Source organism: Cucurbita maxima, unplaced genomic scaffold, assembly GCF_002738345.1.
Source record: "Cucurbita maxima cultivar Rimu unplaced genomic scaffold, Cmax_1.0 Cma_Scf00012, whole genome shotgun sequence".
NCBI classification, from domain to species: Eukaryota; Viridiplantae; Streptophyta; class Magnoliopsida; order Cucurbitales; family Cucurbitaceae; genus Cucurbita; species Cucurbita maxima.
In genome coordinates this window covers 3,634,515-3,645,642 of record NW_019272028.1, presented here as the reverse complement: position 1 = coordinate 3,645,642, position 11,128 = coordinate 3,634,515, and the positions used below count along the sequence as shown (strand labels likewise).

At 34.3% G+C, this 11,128-nt stretch overlaps 1 protein-coding gene across 2 annotated transcripts; it reads right to left on the bottom strand.

The window, feature by feature from the left end:
- Positions 1–322: 322 nt before the first annotated feature.
- Positions 323–6,187, bottom strand: LOC111487141. Of its 2 annotated transcripts, XR_002719001.1 has the most exons (6): positions 4,667–6,187; positions 3,791–4,545; positions 3,610–3,699; positions 1,187–1,957; positions 854–1,043; positions 323–765 (listed from the first exon to the last, which is right to left on the bottom strand). XR_002719001.1 is itself a non-coding variant. In XM_023134400.1 (5 exons), the coding sequence occupies exons 1-5, from the start codon at positions 4,773–4,775 to the stop codon at positions 912–914; spliced, it is 1,857 nt and encodes a 618-aa protein (XP_022990168.1). In that variant the 5' UTR covers positions 4,776–6,187; the 3' UTR covers positions 323–911. The 2 variants fall into 2 exon arrangements, 1 of the variants encoding a protein (XP_022990168.1); XM_023134400.1 differs by having other exon boundaries at positions 323–1,043.
- Positions 6,188–11,128: the final 4,941 nt, after the last annotated feature.

Sequence of the window (11,128 nt, the reverse complement as noted above, 5' to 3'; positions counted from 1 at the left end):
AATTTAAAAAAAAAAAAAAAAAAAAAAAAAAAACTATTTTCTTGGGTTTTTGTTAAACATGTAGATTATAAAATTAAAAAAAAAAAGAAAAAAGTATGAGATTATCGAATATTGCCTACTTTTGATTATAGGATAAATTCAAAAGTAAAAAATAAAAAAAGATTTAAAAAATAACCTAATGCTTGTTCATCACTGATTTTTTTTTTTTCTTTTTTAAACGAAACAAATAATTGGCAATTTATTTCCAACCAAAAGCAGAAGAGAATGGGCGACTGGGAAACTAAAAACCATATTGATTAACAAATGATGAAGAAATGGGCAATTAATCACTAAACATAATCCCTCTTATTGATGTGTAATTAGTGCAGTTCAATGTCAAACAAAGCTACACTACCCAACCACCCAACAACATCCCAAACAATAAATCAGTATCAGCTGAACCAAGGTTGAAACTTCCTCTTTTTTTTTTTTCTTTGAAGCAGCAGTAAGAAACCCTTTGTCTTTTCTTTTTCTTTTTTTTTCTGTTCTTCCCTAGTAACTTCCAGAATCAAAAACCTCTTCAAAATATAACCCAAAAGATGCATCTTTGAACGCAGACAAAATATGCGCCTGCCAAACCTCTGCAACTGCCCTTTTAAAACTGCAAAAACTCCCGCTGTAAAGGCAGGCAGGCAGGCAGGATGATTTGGGCAACTGTAACTTATAGAACTATTGGCTCTGTTCAGTGTTTCAATTAACATCCCAACCCAACTCCCATCAGCATTTCTTTAAAACCATGAAAACAAAAAAGAAGGAAAGAGATTTCAAAAGAAGAAAAGAAAATGAAATAAAATAAAATGAAATAAAAACTGACCCATTGCCATTAGATACTGTGAACAACTAGAACTTTTCATGGGTGAAAAGGAAGTAATTCAGGCATCCGAGTCAGATGAGCTCAGTTCAGAACCGGCTCCATCCTTGCTACTTCCCTCGTGAGATTCAGATATCTTTGGCTGAATGCATCGCCGCACTTTTAGAGATGGCTTCAACTTCATGCATTCCAACTGCGATCAAAATTAGAGCATATATTACAAAGTAACAACTTCAACAGCTAATGTAAACAAGAACTACATTTTGAAAAGTATTGCAGAGGGGATTAATGAAAGCATTACAAGTAGTGAAATGCCACAACTAGTAGTTTGTTTACCTCCTGATAGAAAGAATTGATCTCTTCTTCGGTAAGGCCTTCGTCCTCACCGTAGTTCTCTTCCCATCCAAGAGAACGAAGAAAAGCAGCCTCCTCCTCATCTAGAGATTCCGAAGCAGCGTGCCTCTGAGTTTTTTCACCACTGTCACAAGATCCCCGAACCTCTTCAGAACCAACTCCATTTGGAATCTCCATAGCACCATTTTCAATCACTTGAGAACTTGCAGGAGTGTTGATTTCTTCCTTTGTTAGTTCATCAGATTGGCCAATTGAAGGAGATTTCACAGAAGAGCATGAATCTGAGAGAACAGCAGAAGTTGTTGAAGTTTTCTTCTTAATGAGGTTAAAGAAATCATTCCGACTCTGGACTTGTGATAAGGAAGGTTTTTTTTCCAAAGTTGATCCAGATTTGAGGTCTAAGCTAGTTGCCTTCCGCTCCAAAGAAGTAACATTTGAGTTGTTTGGGCTTTTCAAAGGAGCATGTGGAACTGAAGATGCAAGAGCGAACTGGTTGTTTGCTGCCATGCTGCTTGCATTACTAGTTGGACTTGAGACATCCTTTGCTGCAAGGGACACACCATTTTCCCGTACAGGTTTTAGAACAAGAAACTTCCCATGAGAACTCTTTTGGGCATCAGGCTTGACATGTCCTCCACGAGATTGGGTGGCATGGACTGATGGGGGCTGTGGCTGTCCACCCTTGGTGGTTACATTAAGTTCTCCAGTTCTTGATACTAATTTGGGCTTTGATTTATCGGAAGAATTAAGCGCCTGTAAACAGAAACAAGGGAAAAAAACACTAACGATCATTTAAGACTTGCAGTTAGATATAATAATGAGAAATATAAATTCCTCGACATGTTCAATGCTGAACTGGAAGATAAAATCAATAGTTTGTTGTAGAAACTTATCATGATATAGAGGACTATCAAAACGTTAAAACTAACTATATTTCATATTACAAGAGTAGAGAACTGCTTGGATGTAGTTTATCAAAATTGTTTTTACAAACAGATCTTTTAAAATTATCAGGAAAGATATGGTCTGTTTTCATATTTTCATTCATTTCTTCAGCATATAAATATAAAAATCCATTGAGACTTTTAAAAGAATATTAATATCGATCAGGTGTGAGAACTAGTTTAGAAAACTTTAACTAAAACATAACAAAAAATGTGTTCTCGTCTTCTGTTTTCTTTTGGTTCTAAATCCATTTTAAGAATTATACTGCTAGCACAACAAAAAATTACATCGGCTTCAAAAGGATAAGTAGAACAAATGAGAACCCCTTTCAGAAGAGGAGTGCTTAATTAAGTTATAACCATTGATACATGAAAAGGAGATCATAATCAGTTAACAGCTTAACGATCTTTCAGGTAAAATAAAAAACTTGCCTACCAAATATAACACATTAACAAACAAAGAATACTAACCACCAATGGTATATTGGCTACAGCACAACAATCAAATGAAGAACCTTAACATAGAAAGTTTACACTTCCCTTAAAGCATATTTAACCTACCACCGCCATTTTAGACTCTTGAGAGAGTAAAAAGTGGTCAACCAAAGATAATTCAGTCTGCAAAGCATCGAAGTGGCAAAGCACATATATGCGCACATGAAATCGGATCAAAAAACAAAGCCTGCAATCTCTTTCCTATCATCTACGTCTTACAGATTTCCAAAAGGTAATCGGACAGACCCCTTCGAAGAATTGGCAATTAACTATTTCCTAAATCAGATAACGCATTAGATGATATAGAACCCCCTGCCATCCCTTTCTGGGGCTCACTTGTATTTTGTTCTGTCAATCATCCTTAAATTGTGTTTGTCATCAAATAGAAGCGGGGGGAAACGACATAGTTATCTAGCACATTGTAAATGACATCGAAGCAGAAGCTTCTAGCAAAATTTTCAAATTCCACCATCTAACAGTTGACACAAACACTATCCTTCAGTCATTAAGTTAAAGAGACAGAATACTTGAATAAAAAACTTCCACAAAAAGTTCTACAGTTACTAAAATGTAGAAGCAGTGTTTATTTGACAAGCGAAATCCCAAAAATTAAATCACCAGTCACCGGAAGCAGGTGAGAAAAATGTCAAAATATATCACTAATATTTTTGTCCCATAGTTTTCAGTATTATTAACCCAAAAACGACTCTCTATACATATAAATCCTAAGAACTTAATACTAAATAAGTAGCTAAGGAGAGAGTATTAGTTCTAGCTAATATCAAAGATTGACACAAGTTGTCAAGATACCGTGTAAATGGTTCTCAGTTCTCTCACATGTTTTAAGTACCAAGCTTTATATTTTTTAATCAACAAAAATAATTGCACCAAAATTAATCAAAATATAAAGAGTTAGAAACAAATCTATACAGCATAAGATTCAACAATTGCATCAGCCCCAATTACCATAGCTTTTGGCATAGAAGGTGTCACCGGTATTAATTGCCTGGACTGTTTAATAGCCAATTCCTCAAGCCTTTGAGTCTTGACAGATAACTAGGAAAGTTGGAGGGTAAAGGGTGAGAACGTTAGATCAAAAGGAGCACATAATATACAACACAAGAAGCCAAAAGGTACAATAAGGTACCTCAGATGCCTGGGGAGCAGCACGAGCTCGAGATGGAGACTGCACCAATGCTTCAGCCATATTAAGTCCAGCTGTCACACTTGGAGGTCCTATCGCCGACGTAGCAGGAATATTTTGTTGAAATGACGACGACCCTGTGGTGCTTCCAATCATATTGGGCACCTCAGCAAGAGCAGATGTCCATCCCTCTCCACCAATTAAGGCTGAATTCCCAATTGGCAAGCTTTGAACTGGTGAGCTCAAACCAGGAGATGAAACTCTTCCAATTTCTGATGCTCCTTGCCTTTCTTCGGATCCCAGCGACGGAAAATCCTTTTCAAAGACAGATTTTTGAATGCTACTGCTGACACTAGATACAGAAGGCATTCCGTGACCGTTGTTGTGAATGCTGTTAGCACCAGCTTTTATATCTGTCGCAACTCTTCTGTGAAACAACTCATCTTGCTTCCTGGATACCATTGAATGGGATCGCCGCAAACCATCTTTATCAATCCTACCAGAAAGAATCTTTCCTAGAGAATCATGAGCATCACAATCCCAATTATCCCCAAAGCTTAACCTATCCTTTTCTTTCTCACGATCCTTATCACGATGACCCCTGTTAAAACTACTATATGCATGTTTGGCAGAACCATTGCTCAAACTTCTCCTTGAATTTGATGAAGATGTCCGATCCAGAAAAGCAGAACGTGTAGTGTCAAAATCACCAGTGGTCTTGGAAGTTCTATTTCTCGATTGAGATAGAGAGGACACATCTACACAATATAGGACGTACAGTTAAAGACGTTCACCATTTCAAACCAGAGGCAACTCAGCAGTAAGTGAAAGCATCATTAACGAGAGCATGTAATATTCTAAAATAAATAGAAGCAGTACCTGTTGGTGAAGAAGACAACGGAGAAAGGTGGTTTGAATTGCCGCCACCAGTAAAGCTTCCAGTACTTCTCAACCATTCTGGAACTAAAGTGGGTTCACTTCTTTCCATAGGGAATACTGAACATGATCAAAATATCAGAAGCAAAAAAAACACTTCTAGCCTTCTTTACCACCTCAAATCGCCCAAAAATGCCTCCTTACACAGCGGAATGTATAAAGCCCTAACCTGTACTTTGTTATTTCAAATTTCTAACCTCTACTTTGCACAGAAGAACGGCTACAAGCCGTATGTGTCATCAACTTAGTGGCATATCCAGCTTCCAGCAAAGATTGACATGCGCAGTGAATTGCTTCGAAGTTGCAAACGCACGGGGAGTGAACCCAGAGGATGGTTCTCAAAATTGATGTCCTAAACGCCACTAAAGAAGCTTTTCTTCTACAATTATCCTACTTCACGACCACTGCTATTCAATCAAGTAGCTGCCAATTTGGCTACAAGCTGAACGCATTATGAACGGGATTTATCTCATCTTGTGAACAAAATGAATACAACCCAATTCTCACACGGGAGAGGAATATCAGAGGATGAAAACAGAGGAAATATCAAGGATAAGATGATGAAGCGGTTCAATTAAAAAGAAAGGTATGAAGGAAAGGCCTCACTATCTCTCCCAGCCTCCGTGTTCAATTAACTGTAGATTCGGTCAGCAAAACACCCTCGGAAAACCCTCGTCTTTAAGGGAATCGGTTGAGATGCAGAAAAATAAAGAAGGGTATATCTCACGAACAAAGAGGCGGACAATTCCAAAACAGAAGATTGTCCCCGTCAAAATAGTTCGATCAGAGGAGGAAAAAAAAAAAAAAAACCCTAACGAAATAAGAAATTAGAAAAACCACAATCCGAACACCGATTGAATGTGCCGAAACAAAAATCAGAAACCCTAAGCCAAATATGCACCCTCCGAAAAAACTTCCACCGATGTCCGAACAGCAAGAAAAATACAAAAGAGATAAATAAAATACCCTGGGAAATATCCTATGAAGACGAAGAACTAACCGACCCTACCCCTAGACAGATTGACGAACCTCAGAAGGCGGAACTGTTTCAATAACTTCCTCGAGTGGTTGCTGAATATCCCCAAAACAAAAAGAAATGCGTCTGAAGAGGGCAACAAGAGAGAGAAAGAGAGAGAGAGTTTCAGACAGTGAAGAAAGAACGGCGGCGGAGAGAGAGAGAGACAGAGAGACAGAGGGAGAGATTGGGAATGAGAGAGAATGAGGGTTGGGTTGTTCGGAACAGCGAATAGGACTTTTGACAGTTTCCTCGGCTAAGTCAGGTTCAGCCACCGTGAGGTGGCAGAGAGAACGGAGAACGGCAGAGAGAAACGGAACGGCGGAGAGAGAAGAGGAGGCAAACGTGAAAAACTCTGGCGAGGGAGACGGCGAATGTGAAAAAAAAAAAATCAAAATTAAAATTAAAAAAATAAAAAGTATTTGGTTTTCTTTGACACTCTCAAACTCAAACAAACAAACGAGTCCCTCTGTTCCTCTTTCAGCGCCATTGTTAAATCTAAATTCTTATTTATTTATTTATTTTCATATTATAATAAATATTGGGAGTAATTTTTTTAATTAATAAGAAATTTCCCCAATTTTGTTGGTGATGAGCGGCGATTCGCTGCGACTCGGTGTACTCTACATTGTAGGTACACCACGTGTTTCATCTACCCTATAACTAAACTACCTCTTCTTTTTATCGATTTTAATTTACAGATATTTTCTAAAAACATTAAATAAAATAGTCGGTTTATTTAATTTAATTTTAGTTTTAAAACGATGCTTTCAATATCTTAATATAAAATTTTAATATTAAATCATATTTTTACATAAAAATATTTAAATCTCATTATTAAACATATTTCTAAGGTTTATATTTATTAAGATAATTATATAAAAAAAAACGTACCATTTTATCATATAACTTGAATTTTGATATTTTTAATGTTTAAATACTATTTAATATTTCATTTTATAAAATTTTAAAATTTGAAATTAGTTAATTATAATAATTTTGTTTGTTTGCTTATGGTGTTGAATTTATATAACAAATTTTTATATATATTCCAACTGATAAAAACAAATAACAATAACTTTTAAAATCATTAAAAAAAAATTTAACCCAATTTCCTAAAATTACCTTTATTAGAAAATGGGGCCTTGCTTATTCAAGTTTCTTTCAAAAAAATAAAAAAATAAAAATATCCTTAATTTTTTTAAAAAAAAAAAAAAAACTTTAAAATACCCTAGAAAAATTTAAAATTTTCATTAATATCTTTAAACATTTTTTAAAACTTTTAAAACACTCTAAATATTATTTTTAAAAACTTCAAATATACCTTTAAACTTTCGTTATTAACGATGAACATTCTAACATTAAAAATGGAGATAATTTATGAGCTGTCAATAGATGATTTTTGTGATGTCCTATATTGGTTGGAGAAGAGAACAAACACATAAGTGAAAGCCTAAAGAGGACAATATCTATTAGTGGTGAATCTGAATGGTTACAAGTATGCTTTTCCATATTTATTAATTTAAGTATTTATTAATTTAAGTACTCTTTTAAAAAACACTTTTAATTAGGCCGTTAGTAGAAATAAATAGAAAATATTAGCTTATAATTATGCTTATTATATGATCTTAATTTTAATTAAATATTTCAAAATAAATAATTAAATGTTACTTTTATTTAAAATTAAATAAATAACAAACAAAAACAATTATTTAATAAATATTTAAAAAAATTATCACTTGAATAATTAAATTAGAATTAAAAAAAAAAGTTTAAACTTATAAAGAATATAAATATAAATAATATACAAAAAACAGCTACCGAAAAAAACCAAACATGTCGTATAAAATTGGGACAAGTAAAAGGGTACAGAAATCATGCATGAATCCAAACACAACTTTTATTATCTTTTTAATTTTTTTATCCGTAATATGGAAAATTCAAATAAGACGACTTAAATGGTTGACATTTTAATATTTTCATGGACATGGAAATTTCTTGTGAAATTCAACTGGAGATCGAGAGGCTTCCAACAATTGACTATTTTTTCACGAAAATAAAATAATATTAATTGTTGGAAAATAAAATAAAATAAAAATTGAGAAAGAAAAAAAAAGCTAATTGACTAAAATTACTTGGTCTCGAAGTTCTAAAAATAATAATTATTTTTTAAAAAATATTTATCTGGATTTTAATATTTAACTTGAATTAATCTGAAATTAATAATTTATTATTTTTTCTGTAAGCCATTATTTTATTTTTATTTTTATTCTTATTTTTTTACAATAAAGCAGTTTAGAAAATTTCAGGAAAAAAAAAAAAAAAAAAGAGGTGTTAAATATTTGCAATACTTGCCCCTAGAATTCCAATAATTGAAAATGGGGCTCCCAAATTCTTGGTATTCCTATTTCAGCACCCAATGCAAAAGAATGGGTCTTCTACTATTTATGTAGTTATTATTAATCAATAAATATCTTATTTTCAACAAATCTCGTAAAAGAAAAAATTATAATGATGGAGAAAATGATGTCGTATTCGCATTTAATGAAACAAATTAATCTACTTGTTTTTATTTTTTCTTTTTATTTTGATTTTTTTCTCATTTAAATTTTAAGTTGTGCGATAGATTAAGGTTTCCACTCCCTTATAAAGGGTGTTTTGTTCTCTTTCCCAACCAATATGGGACATCACAATCCACCCCCTTCGGGACCCAGCATCCTTGCTGGCACTCGTTCCTTTCTCCAATTCAATGTGTGACCCCCACCAAATTCACCTCCCTTTGGGGCCTAGCGTCCTTACTGGCACACCGCCTTGTGTCTACCCCCATTTGGGGAACAACGAGAAGGCTGACACATCGTCTGGTGTCTGACTTTGATACCATTTGTAGCGACCCAGATCCACCGCTAGCAGATATTGTCCTCTTTGGGCTTTATCTTTCGAGCTTCCCCTTAAGGTTTTAAAACGCGTATGGTAAGGGAAGGTTTTCACTCCTTTGTTACAAAGGGTGTTTTGTTCTCCTCCCCAACTAATATAGAACATCACACATCGGTTCATGCTTACCTTGAAACATAATTATCATACTTTTTGCTCAATTGACTTGGCTATGCAACTAACAAAAACTTTTTTGTAAAACCAACTAAGTTATCCATGTGGGTTATTCGGGGAGAGCAATCCAAGCATCGTGCGGCTAGGCGAAGTGATGAAGTGTTGCACCCTAGATGGCGAGAGTCCAGTAGCCAAAAGCATCACTAACTTATGCTCTGACCTAAGTAGTACGAGGCACTAGAATCTCATGTGAATCAGCAAGGACCACCTTGCAAGGCTAAGTACTCTTGGGTGACTAATAGTAAAGTAGTATCACGAGGATAGAGGTAGTTGGTAACTCTCTAAAATTCTATCTTGGTAACGTCATATCATAGGAGATTAGTAACCTTATAGAAACCTACCATAATAAAGGAGAGCGACTTAGTATTTGTCAATTAAGATATATATGTGGACTAGCCACAAATGACTCCATCGTTGCTAGGGACGGCTGGCAACCCACATAGGCTCGACATAGTATATCATAACATGTTGTCGATCTACCATGAAACCCTATTTAACAACGGGAACATCTCCAAACAATGACCACGAGCCCCTCACAATGGTATGGGAAGTTGCAATGATGACATACAACGAGCCAAAATTCTCTTGGACGGTCGTAAATCAATGGAAAAGTGAAATGCATTGCGTTGGATTTGTTGATTGTGTTTTTTTAAGGACTAAAATGAACAAGAACGACGAGTTTCACACAAAATAAACGACGAGACGACCGTGACTAGACGAACCATGGGTAATTTTTCTCGAAGAAATTGGTTAACCAGAACCCTAATTACTTTTCAATGGTCATAAATTAAATATAAAATAATAAAAAGTAAGGAGAGCACCGACAAAGAGTGGGTTTATTTAGTGTTTTAAGAGACAATAGCGGTACAGCTAATAAACACAGAAGGGTGTTCGTGTCTCGTTGACTTTGGCAAAAGGTTTAAGCACTTCGAAGTGGGAGCTAATTTATTTTACATATTTTTGTTGATTCAATAATTATATTTCTAATTTTTTAATTATTGTCAAAGTAATATAAAATTTTGTATTCAATTTAGTTTTATATATAATAAAAGGTAATTTTTGTTGGTAAAAATTTAAGTATTATTTAATCATAAATTGACTTTGCATGGTTGGATAAGCGCGTATATTACATCGACATGTAGTTTAAAGTAATAGATTTGTTGAACTTGGGTTAGGATGATAGATAAGTCGAGTTTCATGTGATGTATGTGAAAATATTTTAATGTAATGACATGTCAAATCGTCGTTTAAGAAATTATCTACATTTTAAACTATAGTTTTTAAAATAAAAATATTTGATAAATTGTCGAACAAGCTAAGAAGTTTTACGACATTTTAACAATTCAAGCTGTACTTCGACAATTATAAAAACTTAATCTTAACCCTTAAGTGTTAGTGGGTTGGGACGGGTCGAGTTCTGACATTTTTATAGACTCAATCAAATTATTCGAGTAGTAAAAATTTCAACCAAAATAACTTTTGTTAAATAATGAATTGTGAGATCCCACGTCGATTAAAGAGGAGGCTAAGTACTAAAGAAGGTGGACACGAGATAGTGTGTCAACAAAGATACTAGGCCCTGAAAGAGGGGTGGATTTGGAGAAGGGAATGATGATAGCGAGGACGTTGGGCTGCCAGATAACTGAAAGAGGGGTGGATTTAGTTGGGACTGAGAACTAAACATTTTTTTTATAAAGGTGTAAAAATCTCTCCCTATTAAACCCATTTTAAAATTTTTGAGGGAAAGCGCAAAAAAAAACCATATCGGTTAGTAAACACGGGCACTCACATTAACCTAATTCAATCTATTTATTAAATATAAAATTAAAATGTTTAGAAATGTAATTTAATAATTTTATTAGAATATAAATGAAGTATAGAAATTAAATATTTACCATAATAGAATTAATATTAAATTATTACACATTTAAATGGAAAAGTTTAGAGAGGAAGCGTGCTTTTTTAAATGGCTATAATACTTTATTACGAGGAAAACGTGGGGAAATAAGGAAAAAGAAAAGTATGAGACGAAGGTGAAATTAAAAAATAAAAATAAAAATAAAAATAAAAAAGGTCGAATTTTATAAGCTGGTGGAGAAAGGGGATGAGATGCGTCAGCGACGGTGAGAAGAAATAGTCTGGACTTGGTATCCGACAAGCAACAAAAAGAGGTCCCTCCAAATTCCAAGCCAATTCGCCAGCTAATCGCCGTCGCCTTCTCTATTGTTACGGCTACCAATTCCTCCACGTAGCACCGCGTTTTTTTTTTTTTTTTTTTTCTCTCC

Bases quoted from the DNA above. Each gene is read 5' to 3' on its own strand.
- LOC111487141 (XM_023134400.1), bottom strand. From the start codon at position 4,775: ATGGAAAGAAGTGAACCCACTTTAGTTCCAGAATGGTTGAGAAGTACT. The intron at 1,958-3,609 runs GTAATTGGGGCT...TTCTGTTTACAG, and splicing joins CTTCTATGCCAAAAGCTATG to GCGCTTAATTCTTCCGATAA. The intron at 1,044-1,186 runs GTAAACAAACTA...TTTTGATCGCAG, and splicing joins TCAATTCTTTCTATCAGGAG to TTGGAATGCATGAAGTTGAA.